Below are 20,876 nucleotides of genomic sequence, written 5' to 3' on the forward strand. Positions count from 1 at the left end.
TTAAATCATACCTCTGAAATGGCCTCGGTTAGAGGGAAAAGTCCCGTAGAAATCTGCGTGATAAGACGACTTGACTCTTGTGACGGACCATAAGGTTTCACAATCCAAAATCGCCGTAAATTTGACAGCTAAAACCAAGAAACGTTCGCTACTTTTTTCAGTTGGCCATTTTTCCTTTGTATCTTTTCCTAAAACAATGTGGAGGAAAAATTTCAAATGCAGCGGTTTAAAACTGTGCTGTGACTGGTCAGCCAGTGAGTTCGATATGTTGTCGTGGTGAATTGCATGGCGTGACACCGTGACAAAGAGAACAATAGGGAATGATGACAATAATGTTGTGTACACAAACGTTACATGTACCGTGTGTTTCGTTCCGAGCAAACGGTTCTATTAATCGTTGCAGTCGGGATTGGTTCCCCTTTTTTATCGTAAAAAGAGAGAACTAATTACAAGAGATAACCAAGGAAGAAGAAACGATGCCTTTTCTCCATTTAATTATGCGCTAAAGGTGCTGAAGGTTTGAATGCAGGACTACCGTTCCACCTTGAAGGCTGACATTTTGCCAAAATCGTCTGTTTGGGCGGCTGATTTCTAGAGGACTGTGCCATCTATAACCAAGGCTTATTCTAAGGTATTATTTAACGTTCTGCTTAAGTGTACAATACACGATGTCTACGATTAATTTGTGTTATGAAACATGTCGAATTATGTTTATAGAGATGACCTCAAAATCGAAGTTCTTGCTCGTTCGTTCAAAAATGGCGCAATTGGTCGAAATACCCTTCATCTAGCGAGCTTAATTTTCACGGCCCAAACTAGCCATTTAGATATGGTTTACCCATAGCATAGCTCTTGTTTTCGAACATTTTATTTGTTGAGAGATTTGCATACTAGAAGAGTTATGACCCTCTAAAATCAGTTGAAATTTTACATGTAAATTAAATTGCGATAGTTGTATTTTTCAAACGGCCAAGAAATAGACAAAACGTATTTACTTCAAGATGACGTTTAGCTGAGAAGAATGATCAAAGTATAAATTACAAACTGTGTGAATATGAAATCCAGGCAAGTTTCCTTCTTTCTGTACTGGCCTGTTGAAAATGTGTAATTTTGCATGAATTTCATCGGCCATTTTGGCTCATTGTGCGGTGTTTCGAACTTTCCTAGATTTCACAAAAATGTGAACTTGCTGGAACTTTGAAAGTATATTTCTGAAAATAGTTCACCAAAAGGGTCTTTTTGACGCAATAAAAGAAAATCCGAATTTTCTGACCTGTCGTCGGGTTCTCCACATTTACTGGCAATGGCTCTTAATTGTCTTTATGTTCACCAGTAAATTTTCTGTTATTTTCCGCCTTGGTATTTTTCGCAAAGGTTTTCCTTTTTTGGGTGAAACGAAACTTGTATGTATAGATACAATTCTTAATGTCAAATATTGACCTGCAAAAACGCCGTAAAAATATGGAGTGTCTTCTCTTTACAATCTCAAACCTATTCACGCTCGATTAATTGTTATTTTACCGTATCGTACTTCATTGCAGTTTTCAGAAAGCTACTTCTTCGTGCTATCCTCAAACAGAAAATCAACCCGGAGATATAAACTATTTTACTTCATCTAAAAAATGAAATAGGAATTTGCATTTCATGAGCTACTACTCTGAACAGGCACTATCGACTGATATTCACCCATGGTTATACTATCACCTGATAGTGCCCGCGTAAGATCATATTGCGTGATCGGAAGCATCGTTCCAGTTTTACTCTTCCTCAGCGATAAACCTGATTAAAACGCTTACAGTTTTATTTTGCAATGTACGGTGTTCGTTCCCATCACCCGAAGATTCGAACTCTCCAGAACACGTTCTTGAATGTTTAAGTTATCGGAAGTCAACTATAGTTCGACGATCAAAACAGATCACTTCCGTGTCCCTAGATTGAGTCTAAACACATAAAGAAAACATGCTCTTTTATACCTCTGGAGCCTCGTGAGCTTTTATTGTATTTACTTATTCGCCACTTCTTGCTTTCCTGTGCATGAAATGTTTCTTTCTTAATTCTATAAATCAGGGGATTTTCGCGAGGCCCTAAATGATGCAACTGCTGCCGTCAAGTTGGACCAGACTTCGATTAAAGCTATAAAAACAGGTAAAATCCTTGACTCGACTGATTTATAAACATGAAGCCGACAGCTATCGAACAGAAATCTTCAAATGCAAATGACACTAATCTCTTTTTAATGATATTCCCCCGCATGAGCCTCGATTACAAGCTATTTTCAGTCCAATACTAGATTACGAATATGGCTTTTTACAAGAATGAATCAGGTTTTATATGTTTCCTTCTGTGCATTGTAAATAGTATTTTTTTGACCTGATATTAAATAATTTATTGTAGGAGCAAGTGCTTGTGAGCATCTACATTGTTATGGAGACGCCATATCGTGGTGTGAGAAGGGATTAGCAGTATCCTTTATAACATCAATTATTCATGTTCTTTGCCAGCTGTAAAGGGAAATACCATGTTACCTTTAGGGATTCTAATGAAAGTTGTGAACGGAGAAATTACAAAAAGCCGTGTTCTTTCTGCCTTATATAGATGCCGCTAAAATCCCGCTAAGCATAATAACTGGGCTTCAAGAAGCCCAGTAGCTGTGGGTATGGTAGCTTCACGCTATTTACAAAAGTCACAATGCTTTCAAATTAAATGTAAATGCAAAAACCAAAGGCGGGCTTCTATCAAAGTCCTTCTACATTGTACAGTCTTGGGAGTATGAGTTGTTACTTTAAGGGGCAACTTGATTGAAATACTTAATATGAGGAGAAACGGGTACCCCAGTCTCCGACTTAAAGGAAGAATCGTTTCAGGAAAGAATACAGAGTTTGAAATCCAATTTCTATGTGCTCAGTTGCTTGCTTCCTGCAGTAAAAATTATGACTTCGCACTCTGACTTACACCTGAGGTCAAATCCCTTTATACTGTTACGAACCAAATTCTCATACAAGTTGCCTACAAACAATAGCCTTTGATTCTTACAGCACGAAATGAGTCAGGCATTTATTTACTGGGCCGTGTACAGCATTTTTCAACTGTTAGGTGTGCTAGTTTACATTAATTTCTACCCGCCCACGTTACTTACCAATTTTTAGTTTTACATAGCAATATATAGATTAGTTTTTCGTAAAGCTATCTAAGGCCTTATGCCTGGGCTGTCTCGTGTTACTTGTGCGAAGAAATCCACTGCCAAACCAAGCAAGTGTAATGCAAGCGTAGGATACATTTTCACTTCCGTTAACTTTACTAAAGAAATTCGATATGGCCTGATTCGACCCTTATTGCTGTGATTTACTCTCGGAAAGTATGCATTATATGATGGTTTTTAATCGGCTCATTGCGATCCCTAGATTTTCCTTATGTTAGGGAAGCATGTCGTTTTTTTACAACCCTTTGTCAACAGGGTTTTTTGAAACAGATTGTCGCACAGTTTAGAATTCCATGTATTACTTTTCAGGGACGTTTACGCGGCTCTGTATTTAAGACAGGTTAAGCTTAAATCTGTTGTTTGTTGCTTTATTTCATGGATTGAAATGATACTGATATCAGAGGAATCAAAAACCAGTCAGCGAGAATAAGTTCCGGGTAATTCGCGAATTGCTTTAAAGTTTAGACTGTGTACATCCAGATGTATACAGGCTACTCCCATGCTAAGCCTGAAATGTAAAATAACAGATATGTAAAGGTTACATTTCCAGAAGCATTACGAAGCCCATTCGATCTGGTCTGGTGCCCTGATCTGACCCATAGTGGTATATATACAGGGAGAGACCTAGCAATTAGTTTCTGTGAGTTACACCTGTTTGCTTATTCGCAGAAAATGCCCCTGAGAGATTAGTTTTTAATCTACTCATAATCACCCTTGGTTTTTTGTGCATGAGTGAAACCCGTCACTTCAACATTTTCAGCCTGTTATTTGTCGCCAAATTTAATTTAAGCGCATGCTAATTGCGTGAAGCGAGGGCTCGGACACTAACAGAATAAGATGCTGAAAACGGCCTGTCACAAATAGCTACAAATGCTTGAGTAGTCTCCACGGCCTTCACCCCAGTCCTCGCGAAAAATAAATAAATAAATAAGGTGTCTGGAATCTGTACAGTGTGGTTGAAACTCGTATTTCCAAAATCAATAGCGCCAAACGTCGTCAATTCATCGTCGGTTCTATACCTGTCTTTCGGAACCAAAATGTATTAACCCGCAAGTTGCCTGAACAATATCTATCTACCTATCTATCTACCGCCCTTCACAGGAATCTCACATTAGGAAACGCAAAGAATGGTTACACACGAATATCCTCGTGTCCACGCGACTCTGGTCACGTGGACACGAGGATTTGGAGTTGAGCGAGGTCTTGAAAATGCTGAAATTTTATGCAAAGTTTGAAGTTGTACCACAAAAACAATTTCTGTCAATCGTTGCGAATCACTTGAAATCAGGCTTTTATACCGTAAATTAAATAGCAGAAAGCGAGGAAATTCATTAGGTGTATCCCATAGAAACTCTCTCAAATGCACCAACGATCAGAGAGGTAAACTCGACTGAAATTAACTCATTTTTAAGTGAAAATAGTAGGTCAAGAAAAACACAAGATGACACGCCATTACCGTGGCGAGCTACAAACAACCAAACAACTCTCACAAATAAAGCACATGTTTGGATTTACTTACAGTGACTTTCCTTGCCACTTTCAAGTGAATAGAGATAACCTTGTGGGGATTCATCGTCGATGGAAGTGTAAAAAGGGCAAAGGTTGACGATTACCGCTACTTCACTCACGAAACTTGATCTACACGACGAAAACAACCGATATGAAAACAACACCGAGACCGTGGTCAAAGATAGGAAAATCCGGACCGCGTTTAGAAATGAATCAATCGTGTCCTCTTGGAAAAAAAATAACAAAAATATAAATATAAGTAATTAACCGAATTTCTGAGAATGTATAACAACAGCCTCCACTGGGCGCGAAAATATATGATGGATTATAAATGTCAACATATTTTAATTATGTCATGTACCTTAACCCTAAGCAGATTGACAAGACTAACAAGACATTACTAGATTTACGAGCCAGGTGTGTTGGAGATCGATTTAAATCACCAGAAGCAAAGAGTAATCCCGGAACTCACTCTGTGAAAGGCCAGGTAAGTAATGCTACAGGAAAATATACTCTCGGCTTTAAAGGGGAGATTAGATAACGCCGGACTTGATATGTTGTTCAAAAAAATCCCTCGTGCAAAAACGCGCGGTGAAAGACATACTTCTATTACTCACTAGAAGCAAAGAGCTAGCACGAGCTTTTAATGTAACAATGACTCGAGCAAAGATGATTTACATTTTGAGAATTAAAATAAGACGAAATAGAAAACATTATCTTTTTGTTTGTATCCGGTTTCTCTATAAATATACAAGCATTCTATCACTAATGCTGTTCTCTTATTGACTACGCTACTTAATATCTATTCTATTGTAGAGTGCGAGTACTCTCGCAGCATATGGTTGCTAACAAAATGGCGGCCACTTCTTTACGTTTTCGAAGTGTCTGTGAAAAGAACTTAGCTAAAGTTTTTCAACAACTTGTAGATTTATACTCAAACAATTAGAGTATTCGCTCTCGATTTGTATGCGTGATAGCTGAGTTGGGCTGAGCCCTCGTCATCTAGCACGTGATAGAAATATCGAGCTCATGATGTGATTGTCAAGTGGAAACGCAACAAACTTAGGATATGCTTATGCTTATGTCAAGTGAAAACGCGCTGTTGAAAGCATAAGCATGTGCATAAACATCGTCCGCCATCTTTTTTTACTGTATCGAGGAGATATAGAATGGAAACTAAAGGGAAATTATCTATTCTGCGATACGGACGTGCTCGTTTTTACGTCAATTTGTCAATTTGGAAATGCGATAAGGCATTAGACTTCAAAGAAAGCCATCGCAATCCAAGGGCAAAATTAATACACTTTGTTTTTTTTTTATTTATTTATTTATTTATTTTATTATGTTTGCTAACACTTTTGATCACTTAACAATACTTTTGCTGCTACTTTACAATAAAACAATAACATAAATGCTACATTCACTACTTAAAATACAACAGAGCTATTAACACAACTTGCCGTACAAGACAGCTTCTTTGCCCTACTTACTTTTAACAATTATATAAAAGAACTTTATATTCGTAACAGCAATACATGTATTTTTTAAATTGCATATCCTTTAATTAATCTTACAATTATTCTAGCAATTATCACCCTTTTCTTTAAAACGACATATCCTTGTATTAGTCTAATGCCTTTTAAAAGCATTAACAGGACAGAAAATGTGAAGAAACATCATAAAAGAATACCAAAAACTTGATTTACTATTCTAAACTGGTAATTTACTTTTGTAATAAATTCAATCCAGGCAGGATACCTTTCATTTACCTTGTGGTAGTGTAGATAATAGTTAGCATATAATAAACATAGATTCAATTTCCTAACATTGTTATTATCATTTCCAAACGCCTTACCAAACAATACTTCGTAGTTTCCCGGGGATATTGAGGTGTTATGCATCTCATTGAACCAGTTCAACAGCCGATTGTGAAAAGAAGTTGTCGCGCTGCAGTCTTGAAATATATGAAGAACTGAGTCAGGCTCACCACAGTGAAAACATCTATTATTGTGTGTAATTCCATAGAGAGTAAGCTCTTTCTTCGTATCCGCAATGCGATGGATTAGCTTAAAGTAAAATTCTCTGACTTGATTCTCTTTACAAATAGCCTTGAAAAAATGAATGAATAAATGAATGACTTTATTAAAGTGTCAATAGTATTTAGCTTAAAAAAGCTAATTGGGTATACTATTTACACAGGAAAATATACCTTAGCTACATAAAGTTAAAACTATTTACAATTTAATGAATAAAATTTAATGTATAAAATAAATAAATAAATAAATGAAATATATGAACTTAGTAAGATATAAAAAGCTTAAAAGATATCAAATATAAATATATCTGGATTTATGAAAACCGTGTTAAAGACTTTGTACCAAAATAGCGGGCATGTTTTTGGAAAATCGGTCAGATAGTGTACATAAATATGGCCATGTCGCACTGAGAGTGCTACCTACCTCGTGCACTGTTAACAGAGGCATACCATGCCTATCAAGCCTTTGAAGTCACTGTAAATGATTCGAACGAGCCAAACAAAGCTAAATTAGAGCTTAAATTGATCATTTGATTCGCGGCACTAATTTAGACAGGCTTACCTCTGCGATTTCACCTAAATGACCTCACTGTCTTTACTGTGGGTTAACTTAGTCAATCGTTGCGACAGGAGCATAGTAAGTAGTCGAATCGGTTATTTACTTCTATATTTCAGCGAAAAAGTAGCCCTTACGTGACATTTAATTTCAATAATTCTGTCTGGATTCGCAAAAACAAAGCCACAGAATTTGACTTGTCGCTGATAATCTTGATACAATTCTGTCCCAGCGCTAGCTTTTCATAAGACTTATCGTAGCTCAAATAAAAGGAAATAACTCTCCTGTATGCCTTTTGAGGCCAGGAAGACTAAATTCTTCGTCTTTTCGTTGAATCGTAAATTGTACAAGTTAATTAAGTGTGCTTTTAACATGAAATTGGAGTCTGAATCAACACGAACGTACAGATGTCAAAACCGCGGCAGAGAGCTGATCTATAGCTTTCTAAAACCTGCATCGTCCTAAATGGACTGAACAAGAGCTTCCTACATCAAGAATCGATTGAACTTCAAACAAACCAGGCCACTATTATGAGTTAGCAAACACTCAACATGTTGTCGTTACGTCAATTATCGCCCGGAAGCCACACAAATAAATTTCTTCCGCGCTAGCGAATCACAGACAGTTCTGATATTTAGCTGGGCCGAGAACGCCTAAAATTGATAAAACAAGGAACTTCTACTCTCGATCAGCGCTTGACCTAATGTTCTTCACTCTGCTCGTGGCCATGTTTTGCTCGCAAATAGCAATGTCCCGGATGGACTTAAATTTTGTCCAGCGGGGAATGCCATATCCACACTTTAGTCTGGATATGGCAACAACTGTATACAACACTCTTAAGCTTCATCAAAGTTCAGAGCAAATAACGCCAACAGCAGCTACAAATGTCTTGTCCATTGCACGTCTAAGTTCTAAATTGAATGTTCTAAATGTAAATGCGATCGCCAGTCAATACCAGTGATGCAGTGATCACTGATTGGCCTTTCAGGTTAAATAAAGTCTTTTATTTATTTATTTATTTATTTATTTATTTATTTATTTATTTATTTATTTATTTATTTATTTATGTGGCTAAAGCCCTTTGCTGTCCAAAGCAAGGACAACATTATCACCACATTGCACGTCTAAGTTCTAAATTGAATGTTCTAAATGTAAATGCTGATCGCCAGTTAATACCAGTGATCCATTGATCACTGATTGGCCTTTCAGGTTGAATAAAGTCTTTTACTTATTTATTTATGTGGCTAAAGCCCTTTGCTGTTTAAAGCAAGGACAACATTATCGCCACAGTGCAAACGGCCTACTATTACCGGGCTAAATGACGCCCCGTTTACATGTGATACATCTGCTCCATGTACGATAGTGGACGACGCTTGCTGGCAAATTGTTAGACTTGCGTCTTCATTGGACTCAATGATGTCCTCGGGCAGACTTCCTTTAGACAGCAAGTACAGAACGCTAATCGGTCGGCTCCTTGTCAGAGTCACGGCGCGAACTGAATTCAGACGAGTGTAGCCTGGGCTAAACTTAACACAAATTGAGAAGGAGGAGGGAGAGCGATAAATAATGAAAAAAACATAGATAAATAAATGAAACATGCGGCAAGAAGTTCTCTACTTTTAATGCTAGGTAAGATTTACAAGCTGCTGTCATAGCGAAAGCAAACAAAAAACAATTTAAAATAATAATATTAATAGTAATAATAATAATAATAATAAAACACTTGATTCAGTCTTTAACACTGTTTTCACAAATCCAGAATAAAAAAAACACCTAATTCAGTCTTTAACACCGTTTTCATAGCTGCAGACATATATACAAAATGCACAATGTATAGCGGCCTAGCAGCATATAACACAGTTCTTAAAATTATCTATTAGGAGTGATAAGTCTTTACTCTTAATACTGTTTTTAAAAATCTTAACATTAGGCTTCTCTCTATTAGTATGGTGTGATTTGTTCCAAAGGTGGGACTCAAAATCACGTAGAGAATGTTTTCCTTTATGCACTATACGAAAACGTGGAATATTAAAGATTTGGTTCCATGGCAAAGACGTCGGAGCAAATTCGCGGTCCCATTTCACAGGACCAGTTGCCTGAGGCTTCCATTTATTGAGATAAAGCCAATAATAGTCTTGACATCTAATTTTCAAGAGGTCGATAGTTAAGACCAAGGATAACTGAAATAAGGTGCCGCCGAATAAAAAGTTGACATTAGGCTTAGCATGCTCCTTGGCTTTTTTCCGCAAGGTGCTCGGGATCGCAGAGATTACTTGGAAATATTTGAGAAAATTACAATTAATTCCATAACGCTGTTGGAACAGTTCAAATGGTGAAAAAAACTGCCATGGGCGTCAATTACATCATGCAGCGCGAAGACACCCTTTCCAAAGCAATCGTCGTAAAAAACGGTCCTCCCGTCAACGAGGATATCTTTATTATGAAAGAGAATAATCTCTTGTTCATCTTCAGAGTTATGATGACTTTTCAGGTCCAGGAAAGAAAATAAGATATCCTTGTAGAACGATGGTGTCTGAATCCTTTAGAAATTTCTTATCAGTTGGAGCATAAGACAAAGTTAAGACCCCCATATTTGTTAAAAAAAATTTTGAAATTCCTGACCAAGTATCATCTTCGTCGTCATCATTTTTGAGGAGGCGCTGGATTTACGTTCAGCGCAGGGACTTAAACATAATCTCAACAATAGTGAACCGCAAACCACCATCGCCTTGGTCCTGATATAAGACCTGTCTCTTGATTTTATCTGGTTTGTTTTTCCATAAGAGTTGAAAAGTAACGATTGGATTAGAGATGCGTATTTGCTTGGAGTGTCATCCATAGAAAACGAATCACAATTTGAGACAATCCTGGGGTGTTAGAAATCAAGCACCGCCCAAACAGAGAAAGTTTACGTGAATGCCAAGCTGCAAGTTTTGTCTAAGGATTATCCACTTTCTTAGTATAAAGTTCTTTCGTTTATTGCCAACACTATCATACGAAATAAACATTCCCAAGACTTTCACCGGCTCATTGGTCCAGGCTAGACCAAGAGGTGTTTAACCACCAAAGCTTTGCTTTGGAACGGTATCGGTAGTTTCAGCTATATAAATCCCGAAAATAGCGCTTTGTAAACTTTTTAGGTAAATATTCATGCTCTTGTCATTAACTGACATGCGTTTCTGTCTAATAGAAAAATACCAACTCTTTACCGAAAACTACCAAAGATGTGGAAGCCAACACAGAAGAAGAAACCTGTTATATCAACGTTGCAAAAATTGTGAAAGATTTCAAAAAAGCCATCGAGTACCATGAACATCATCTAAAAATTGCCCAAGAAGTGGGAGACAGGGCTGGAGAAGGATGGTCGTATCGTAATCTTGGCAACGTTTATCACAGTCAGGGAGACTTCAAAAAGGCCATCGAGTACCATGAACGTCATCTAAAAATTGCCAAAAAAGTGGGAGACAGGGCTGGAGAAGGAAGGTCGTATGGTAATCTTGGCAACGCTTATGACAGTCTGGGAGACTTCAAAAAAGCCATCGAGTACCATGTACTAGATCTAAAAATTGCCAAAGAAGTGGGAGACAGGGCTGGAGAAGGAAGGTCGTATGCTAATCTTGGCAACGCTTATCACAGTCTGGGAGATTTCAAAAAAGCCATCGAGTACCATGTACTAGATCTAAAAATTGCCAAAGAAGTGGGAGACAGGGCTGGAGAAGGAAGGTCGTATGCTAATCTTGGCAACGCTTATCACAGTCTGGGAGATTTCAAAAAAGCCATCGAGTACCATGAACGTCATCTAAAAATTGCCAAAGAAGTGGGAGACAGGGCTGGAGAAGGAAGGTCGTATGGTAATCTTGGCAACGCTTATAACAGTCTGGCAGATTTCAAAAAAGCCATCGAGTACCATGAACGTCATCTAAAAATTGCCAAAGAAGTGGGAGACAGGGCTGGAGAAGGAAGGTCGTATGGTAATCTTGGCAACGCTTATAACAGTCTGGCAGATTTCAAAAAAGCCATCGAGTACCATGAACGTCATCTAAAAATTGCCAAAGAAGTGGGAGACAGGGCTGGAGAAGGAGGGTCGTATGGTAATCTTGGCAACGCTTATAACAGTCTGGCAGATTTCAAAAAAGCCATCGAGTACCATGAACGTCATCTAAAAATTGCCAAAGAAGTGGGAGACAGGGCTGGAGAAGGAAGGTCGTATGGTAATCTTGGCAACGCTTATAACAGTCTGGCAGATTTCAAAAAAGCCATCGAGTACCATGAACGTCATCTAAAAATTGCCAAAGAAGTGGGAGACAGGGCTGGAGAAGGAAAGTCGTATGGTAATCTTGGCAACGCTTATTACAGTCTGGGAGATTTCAAAAAAGCCATCGAGTACCATGTACTAGATCTAAAAATTGCCAAAGAAGTGGGAGACAGGGCTGGAGAAGGAATGTCGTATGGTAATCTTGGCAGTGCTTATCGTAGTCTGGGAGATTTCAAAAAAGCCATCGAGTACCATGTACTAGATCTAAAAATTGCCAAAGAAGTGGGAGACAGGGCTGGAGAAGGAAGGTCGTATGCTAATCTTGGCAACGCTTATCACAGTCTGGGAGATTTCAAAAAAGCCATCGAGTACCATGAACGTCATCTAAAAATTGCCAAAGAAGTGGGAGACAGGGCTGGAGAAGGAAGTTCGTATGCTAATCTTGGCAACGCTTATAACAGTCTGGCAGATTTCAAAAAAGCCATCGAGTACCATGAACTAGATCTAAAAATTGCCAAAGAAGTGGGAAACAGGGCTGGAGAAGGATGGTCGTATTGTCATCTTGGCAACGCTTATTACCGTCTGGGAGATTTCAAAAAAGCCATCAAGTACTATGAACATCATCTAAAAATTGCCCAAGAAGTGGGAGACAGGGTTGGAGAAGGAAAGTCGTATGGTAATCTTGGCGGCGCTTATCAAAACCTGGGAGATTTCAAAAAAGCCATCGAGTACCATGAACTAGATCTAAAAATTGCCAAAGAAGTGGGAGACAGGGCTGGAGAAGGAATGTCGTATGGTAATCTTGGCAGCGCTTATCGTAGTCTGGGAGATTTCAAAAAAGCCATCGAGTACCATGTACTAGATCTAAAAATTGCCAAAGAAGTGGGAGACAGGGCTGGAGAAGGAATGTCGTATGGTAATCTTGGCAACGCTTATCACAGTCTGGGAGATTTCAAAAAAGCCATCGAGTACCATGAACTAGATCTAAAAATTGCCAAAGAAGTGGGAGACAGGGCTGAGGAAGGAAGATCGTATTCTAATCTTGGTGCTTGCTTTGAATCTCTATGTTCTCTGAAGAAGGCCCTTGATTGTTATCATTCTAGTGTGCGATTGTTCAATGATCTTAGGCAGGATCTGCAAGGTAAAGATGAGTGGACAATTAGCTACCGCAATGTTAATAATGTGGTTTATACCAGATTATGGCGTCTGATTTTAAAACATGGTGACGTAGTTGAGGCTTTGTTTGCTGTTGAGGAAGGACGTGCACAAGCTCTAAGAGATCTTATGAATTCAAAGTACGAAACTAAAACATCACATTCTGAGGAAAAAATGACCTACGACACATTAAGTTGCCTCCCTTCAGATACAGTCTTCATGGCAGTTCACGAAAGAGAAATAATTTTCTGGATTATTCAAAATGGAAAAGATGTTCGATTAAGAAGAAAACAGATCAACGATAATAATTCGAAGGAAAATGCCAGGAGAGTGTTAGAGTCTTTAATTCACAGGGCTCATGAGAAAATTGGTGTCAGTAGTGGTGTGAAATGCGAGGATCGTTCATTGGATACGAAATGCGGGGGAGACCTGTTAAAGAAGAGGAATCAAACCACACCCCAACTAACGCACTCAGGTACCAACCCTTTAAGAACATTGTATGACGTCATCATTAGCCCCATCAAAGACTTGATTAATGGCAATGAACTGATATTTGTTCCTGAAGGTCCATTGTGCTTGGCTCCTTATGCTGCATTCATGGATTCTAATTCAAAGTACTTGAGCGAGTCTTTCAGAATCCGGGTCATTCCGTCATTGAATAGTTTGAAATTGATCAGAGATTGTTTACCAGATTACCACAAGAAGTCTGGGGCGCTGCTTGTGGGTGATCCATGCTTAGAGCAAGTTCGTTATTGTGGGTGGAAACTAGAACAGCTACCATTTGCAAAGATGGAAGTACAGATGATTGGGAAAATACTCAACATTGTTCCCCTTACTGGAAAAGAAGCAACAAAAGCTCAAGTAACGAGAAAACTCTCCTCAGTTGCTTTAGTGCACATTGCAGCACATGGTAGAATAGAAACAGGGGAAATCGCTTTGGCACCAAACCCTACACGAGCATCCCAGATCCTTACTGAGGAAGACTTCGTGCTAACAATGAGTGATGTGATGAGAGTTCAAATGCGAGCAGGACTGGTTGTGCTAAGTTGTTGCCATAGTGGCCGTGGTGAGATTAAGGCTGAGGGTGTGGTCGGCATTGCACGAGCCTTTTTGGGTGCCGGTGCTCGGTCTGTTCTTGTGTCCCTGTGGGCAATTGACGACGAAGCCACTCTGGAGTTCATGAAGAGTTTCTACCTTCACCTAGCAGAAGGAAGAAGTTCCGGTGAATCTCTGAACTACGCCATGAGGTGTTTCAGAGAGTCTGAGAAATTTAGCGAAGTGAAGTACTGGGCTCCATTTGTACTCATCGGTGATGATGTTACCTTGGACTTGGCTAAAGGCGATTAGATGAACTTCAATATAGTTAAAGGTACTTAGGTGTTTGGTAAATGTTGAGATGATATAATTGGAAACTAAGTAATATTGAAGTTTCAACTCGGTGAAGTTTTATTTGTCTCGCGCAAATAACAATACCTTGACGTTTCTTGAAAATCTCAAATGACCTAATTAATTGACACAATTCATAAAACGTGTTTTCAAAAGCGCTTATGCTGCAAAATACTACCCTACTTGCGCTGTACCTTTGTGGTCGCCATGACACTCTGTGTTTTATTCGTACAAGGAAATGAATTTTGCAATAGCTTCAGAGAAAATTAATAAAGTGATCAAACGTTATTCTGCATAATAGCTAACAGTGTTGTTTTGTCTTGCCTTTTAGGTTGTTTAGTCCTTCTATCAAGAAAGATGGCGTGACTCTGCCGATTTTTTATTACGAGACTGCTAAATTTCATTAGCTTTTTTAGTGTAAATAGCTCACTGACCAACTCCGAGTTTGTAGGAAAATGCTTTTCCCTTGATTATAAATATTAACACGGCGACACTTAGGACAAATTAATTTAAAAGAACGAAAATTGTCACCGTCAAAAACATTTAGAAGTCTAGTAAAATAAAATGACTTAAGTTTACTTCCTGCGTAATACAAGCGAAATCGATCGAAGTTGCAGTGGTCTTAGCAAATTCAGCCACCCCACTTGATTTTTTCAGGGGCATGTCAAGGCCAGTAATGTGTTAAATAAACAAAATGAAAAGAATTAGTATTTGCTAGAGAACACCTCACAGAGAACTTTTTCGGAATTCAGTAGTTGTAATATGATTACATTGTCATTTGAAATGGACGAGTTACTGCGATAGAACAAACTGCTTATTGTTGAATTAGCAGTGTGCCCTGCTACGTATTTTTTGCACATTGTTTGAATTTCTAGTGATATTATTTTGCGTTTTATTTTCATGCAATTATCGCTAAACTGCTGTAGATTAGTAATAGTTCTAGAAAGGCCTCACGATTTTGTAACCCATAATAAATTTGGACGATTTAAGGTAAATTAAAAGAAGAACTTTTGAACCCTCAGCAATTTTATTTCCACTGTTATAACACGCACTTTGTAAACAAACATTTGCTCTCAATTACCACCAGTTACAGGCAGTTCATCAGGACTACAATTGATGGTATCACACATTGCTACAACACACGTTCCTTTAGTGCTGGCTGCACATTCAGCTGCGTATTCGTTATATTCTTCCCTTGTTAAACATCCACGATTAAACTCAAAGCCATCTTCTGTCTGGAAACTTCCCACTCCACACACCATGTTCTCTTCCCCACAATCGTCGGAGACGATGTTTTTATCACAGCTTTCTCGAGCATTCTGTGCACTCTCCCCTTCTGCAAAGCATTCTAAGCAGTAAAGCTGCGCTTCGCGTCGACCTGCCAATGAAAATAGCAAAGGCCTTAGTTGAATACTGCGCTAATACGTGCTCGTTGCAATGACGCATTGATATGTATCATTTATATGTAACCGGAATACATGCTGCCCAATTTGGAAATAACTGTATTTAAAAGAAATGAGAAAAGCCAAATGTGAACGAGGCCGTAGGTAAAGGTGAATCATTTTGGTATTAAAAGAAGGCTTAAAGAGAGGGGATATTCTTTGCAACTCAATCTTGTATGATTGACTCTACACTTTAAAAGTCAAAATATATGTATAATTTCAAAAATAAATAAACAAATGAGCAAATAAATTTGTTCTACCTCCCAACTCAAATACGTTTTCTGATTTGCGGTGAACGCGTCACGCGTCACGCGTCATGGGTTAAAACTCAGTACAGTCTTTATTTATAACAAAACGTTTTGTAAGAATATCGAGGCTCAAATTTGTCAAATTTAAAGAGTATTTGCGCTCGAGCGTAGGGAGAACGCAGCCTAGTTTTGTGTTGGTGTCCACATGTTGGGCTTCCTGCGTAATACAAGCGAAATCGATCGAGGTTGTAATGGTCTTAGCAAATTCAGCCACCCCGCCTGATTTTTTCAGGGGCATGTCAAGGCCAGTAAACTAGTATCGTTTAATGCTAAGACATGTGATAAGACATGTGGCGAACATGTGAGTACCGGTATGTGAGCAGGCCATGTGAGCTCGTCTTTCCACTGGATCTTTCTTTGACTTCTGTCCATTCAGTCGCCGTACGCTTCGCTATTATGTGCTCTCAGTGTTAGATTTTGGTGAATTTAAACACTTCGACGGTAGCATTTATCGAAATCTGAAGGAATTGTCCTGCTTATTAACACGAATTGGCTTTGGGATGTTAACCGTGGGAACACCTACATTTTGATTCCATTAGTTAATTAGATCCGACAATCTGCTTTATTCATCAGGGGAAATACTTGAATTAGTCGCACGGAGTTTGTTAACGATAAACGAGCACGCGACTGCAAATGCTCGCTTAAATTTGTGCTTCCAGCTTACAATAATGTACGTAATTTAATATTCTATGAAACTTGTGAGTCTACACAAACTGGCGGCATCACGCAACGTATCAACAAATCGTGACCTCTTCACTAGCATGGACTTTGACACTATGCATATCTGACTTTAAAACCTCGATTGCCGCTGAAAAATGTTGATTTTAGCAATAGACAAAGGTTGAAAGCCAGCTAGTAAAATCATTTATATAAGGTATATATATTAAAGTGAGGGCGTCGAACGCACTCTCATAATCTCTGATTACTACTAGTTTAAAAGTAAACCAGAAGCTGAGATTTTGAAAAGAATCTAATTGGCAAAGTTTTATGTTGAGAACTTGAATTTAAACTTAACCATGTAAAATTCTTCCTTTCTCTAAGCAAACTAGCCAGAAACAACAAATACAGCACTACAAACGAGCATATGAAAGATCATAAATTTGAACTGGGGAGAAAGATATGAAGACATGATTGATCATCGCAGTTATGCACACAACTTGAGCAGTTGTGAAATTAAAGCCTGAAAAAAGGTTCAGGCCTGAACGGGACTCGAACCCATGACCTCTGCGATACCGGTGCAGTGCTCTACCAACTGAGCTATCAAGTCATCTGGGAGCTGGTTAGTACGTGAGTTCGTAATATACCCGTACTTGATGAAGAATACAAATAAATATATGAAATATCATATATTTGAACTGCGGAGAAAGAGATGAAGACATGATTGATCATCGCAGTTATGCACACAATTGAAGCAGTCGTGAAAAACACAGCCCTAGCTGTATGTTCGATGCTTATAACATTTTTGCACGAAGTTAAGCCCCGGCCAAACGATCGCAACATGTCAACGCAACATATTGCAACATTGTTGGGCGCAACATGTTGCGTGCGTTTAGCCACCGTGTTGCGACATGTTGGGTGGTCAAATTTGAGCCAACAACACACAACATGTCGCAACACATCGCAACATGGTGGCCAAACGCACGCAACATGTTGCGCCCAACAATGTTGCAATATGTAGCGTTGACATGTTGCGATCGTTTGGCCGGGGCTTATGTGTGTGATATCAGGCTTTAATGCCTGCAGGCTGGTTCAAAAATTTCTTTCACACCATCCTGCAGACACCAAATACATTCGAAAACAGAAATATCATACCCTACAGTCTAAAAATATTCATAAGAGTATTTCGGACGAAAATCGGCAGAAAAATAAGCATATTCAGCCCCGGCCAGAAAAAAATGTTCTTATAAAAAAGAGTGAAAACAACAACTTAAACTTTCGACTTGCACGTGATCAGGCAGTGCATCTTCAAACCGCGGCAAATTTGTGTGCTACTCGGCGGCAAGCAAATAATTTTCTTTGCAGTTTGTTTTATGTTTGAGTTGGAACGAGAGAATATGGTTGAAAAGAATAACAAAACAGTTTTTAAATGACTGGCCCCACCGGAAAAAGTGAGTTTCATTGAGGATCCCGGGAAAACAAAAAACTGTTTCCGTTGGGGTCAGTCATTAAGTGCTTAAAATAAATAAATAAAAGGGAAAAATAGGTAATTAGCAGGCTGGCTCTAAAGCTGCTCCAACACCTTCCAAAAATCAAATACATTCGAAAACAGAAATAAAAGATCTATAATGTAAGGAATATGTACGGGCCCAGTAAAACGACGAACACTCGCAGAATTCGACATAGCAATTTAATCCGGTAGTATTACACCGAGACTTGATGTGACTCTTCGAGCAACAGAAAAACACACACACAACAAAACACTCACACCCACACCCACTCGCATATAATTTAAATTTTCTACAGTCTCTTGGGACGTCTGATTGCACGCCCATAACGTGTCCTGTATTTGTCATCTTTGTCGGCTTCTACAGAATATTCACAAGAATATTTTCAGCCTAAAATCGGCATTAATACGAACATTCATTCTCGGTCGGAGAAACAATATTCTTAGAAAAAATGGGTAAATAAGAAACTTTACTAACCTTTCATAGCCTGGACAAGTCCAAACGTAAGGCTGACCAAACCAAAAACCATCAAATGCTGAATTTTCATTATGTCGCTGCCTGGAAACGAAAGAAGACAGGAACTATTCGACGATACGACACATGAACGTGGACGATTATTTGCAAGTGAACTTTGTTCGGGACATGATTGTCCTTACAAGAGCAAAATTGAATGGCGGCTTGTTGCTTTGAGTATAAGATTAAACTTTCTCGCTAGACGATGACGTGCCTCCTTGGCCTTAGCGAATTCAACAATTGTCCAATGTCTAAGAGCTAATGGTAATAGATGTCCAACAGTAGCAATTAAATAATGAAAGAATGAAAGATGCGAATGCAGCCATAACACTACCGGAACAATGACCTGGAAAAAATTTTTCAGGTCATTGTTCCGGTAGTGTTATGGCTGCATTCGCATCTACCATTCTTTCATTCTAAGAACTAAGTTGATCGAATCATTTGCCACTCACCTAAGCAAACAATATGACTGACGATGTTCCTCCAACGATATTTTCTACGCTACTAAATTATTTTTTTTCTTTCTCGCGAGCGCCCATGTTAATGAAATATTATATTCAGTATTAGACAAAGCAGTCAGGAGCCCCATTGTGTCAGCCGAAACAAAAGAAAACTGGTATTTTCGAGCCGGCCATGAAAGAAGATATTAAAACACTGATATAAGTCAACTAAGATAGAAAACAAAGAAAACTTTGAAAAATAATTACGCTTGGTTGGACCTCAGTGTGAAAGGGTCCGGTAGCAGCTCTCGTAGGGTGTCACATAAATGGCTTGATAGCTTTTGAGAGAACAATAAAGCAAACAACAGAAACAATGTCCCTAGCCCAATAACAATAACAGCTGCTACAATAATAACAGAATGGCAGCTTACGAAAGCTGCTACACTTCTGATGTGAAAAGGACGACTTAAAATACGTCTCTTAAATGATACAAGTTTGTTTTCGTTCTTTGATTGTTCGTAAGGGACAGTTCCCATTTATATCTGTCTTGGTTGATTTTTGTTGCACTTCAACAAGCTTATGGGTGGATGTGTCACGCCAAAATATCTTCCGCACGAGAGCGCTACTGCTGAGCCAAAAGAAACCATCTGGAGAAATAATCTAATTGTGGTAACAAATGAATGCTTCCGTCAGTTTTTGCCATTACTTTACACGGCCATGCAACTTCAGGCATTGCGCTTTTTCGCTTCTCCGCGTGAGTAAAAGTGAGTTTCGGTCGTTATAGCTCAACTGAAAAGGACATGTACATTTTGATTAAAATTCACTCTGCGATAGCTAAACTAATTGAACCTAAACTTAAGTAAACCGAATAACACTGTTATGGGAAGATTCTTAATTTAAGAAATGAACGCAACTTGAATTACCTTCAGTATTGTGTTTCCTCTGCTCTTTTGATGTCCGGCCTGTGCGATAACCTAAATTATCGTTGCGCTTCGCCTGACAACGGCTTTTAAGAACCGTCCTATGTATTAATGCATTGTCATGTTAATGATGCAGATCTTCCAAAGAATGTGCAACTACCAAAAATAAAAGGGCGCTAGAGAAGCCGTCTCGGTCAGAGGACCAGTCAGTAGTCAACATAAGACGATATTACAATATTCTAACATGGCTCGAGGCTTTAAGGACAAAGTTGCAATTGTTTTTATTAAAGTTTTGTTTGTCCCTCAATTCCCAAAAGTGACTTGGATGCAAAGAAACACCATCAATTATAGAGGTTTGTCTTTAAAGCCTCGGAGCCATATTAGAAAATTGATTCGACCATTGAATGTGGCCTATTGAAACATAAGGTAAAAAAAAAAACACCTGCGTCTTTTCCTGGACACAAAATTCGTGAGATTAAAAGAAAATAAAACGAAAAGAGAACATGCACGTAGTTGTGACCAGATTCTTATACCCGGGTACCAAAGTCACATTGGCTAAGCTGATGTGGCTTCGTTTCTGAATATTTTCTTAAAATTCCTCTAATTTCATTTAATTTAGTTCATGGATAATGCGCTTGAAGTGCTGGCTAGAAACAAAAGACGATCAGCATCCTTGTTCAATACGTTAATTCAAATTTGGAGTCACTGAAAGTTGAATTTTTAGTGTTCAAATTGGGGCGGTTTTGAATTATATTTAGGTAGTTCAATATTAATAGAGAATAGGGTTTTCAGAGGAAAAAAAATAGTTATGCGTCGCTTTCTAGTGGTATACCATGGAATATCAATATCAAGCCTTTAAGTATAACTCCGTATATTTTATATCATGCCATACAAAATACAGTGGCCAATCAATGCAACCTTCGCGAATGACAAGATTGGAATATACTGTCGTATATACAACGGCTTTCCTGTATTCTGATTAGTTGTATTTTC

At 38.6% G+C, this 20,876-nt stretch overlaps 2 protein-coding genes across 11 annotated transcripts in view; one reads left to right on the top strand and one right to left on the bottom strand.

Annotated features, from left to right (window-relative positions):
* The window catches only part of LOC110054659 (uncharacterized), a 40,864-nt gene extending 25,748 nt beyond the window's left edge, over nt 1-15,116 (top strand). For all 10 annotated transcript variants that reach the window (XM_089291887.1, XM_089291889.1, XM_089291888.1 and 7 more), the window contains 5 exons: nt 2,068-2,145; nt 2,395-2,462; nt 5,085-5,195; nt 10,490-14,078; nt 14,427-15,116. In XM_089291887.1, the coding sequence (XP_089148013.1) occupies nt 2,068-2,145; nt 2,395-2,462; nt 5,085-5,195; nt 10,490-14,056 (3,824 nt within the window). In that variant the 3' untranslated portion in view covers nt 14,057-14,078; nt 14,427-15,116. The remainder of the gene's footprint in view (nt 1-2,067; nt 2,146-2,394; nt 2,463-5,084; nt 5,196-10,489; nt 14,079-14,426) is intronic.
* LOC149111200 (uncharacterized) lies at nt 15,104-19,262 on the bottom strand. The gene is made up of 3 exons (XM_089291936.1): nt 18,976-19,262; nt 18,488-18,568; nt 15,104-15,473 (listed from the first exon to the last, which is right to left on the bottom strand). The coding sequence occupies exons 2-3, from the start codon at nt 18,555-18,557 to the stop codon at nt 15,169-15,171; spliced, it is 375 nt and encodes a 124-aa protein (XP_089148062.1). The 5' UTR covers nt 18,558-18,568; nt 18,976-19,262; the 3' UTR covers nt 15,104-15,168.
* Nucleotides 19,263-20,876: the final 1,614 nt, after the last annotated feature.

This window comes from Orbicella faveolata, unplaced genomic scaffold (assembly GCF_042242905.1).
Source record: "Orbicella faveolata isolate gen_17 unplaced genomic scaffold, um_ofav_v1 contig_24, whole genome shotgun sequence".
Lineage (NCBI taxonomy): Eukaryota > Metazoa > Cnidaria > Anthozoa > Scleractinia > Merulinidae > Orbicella > Orbicella faveolata.

Bases quoted from the DNA above. Each gene is read 5' to 3' on its own strand.
- LOC149111200 (XM_089291936.1), bottom strand. From the start codon at position 18,557: ATGAAAATTCAGCATTTGATGGTTTTTGGTTTGGTCAGCCTTACGTTT. The intron at 15,474-18,487 runs GTTAGTAAAGTT...TTTCATTGGCAG, and splicing joins ACTTGTCCAGGCTATGAAAG to GTCGACGCGAAGCGCAGCTT.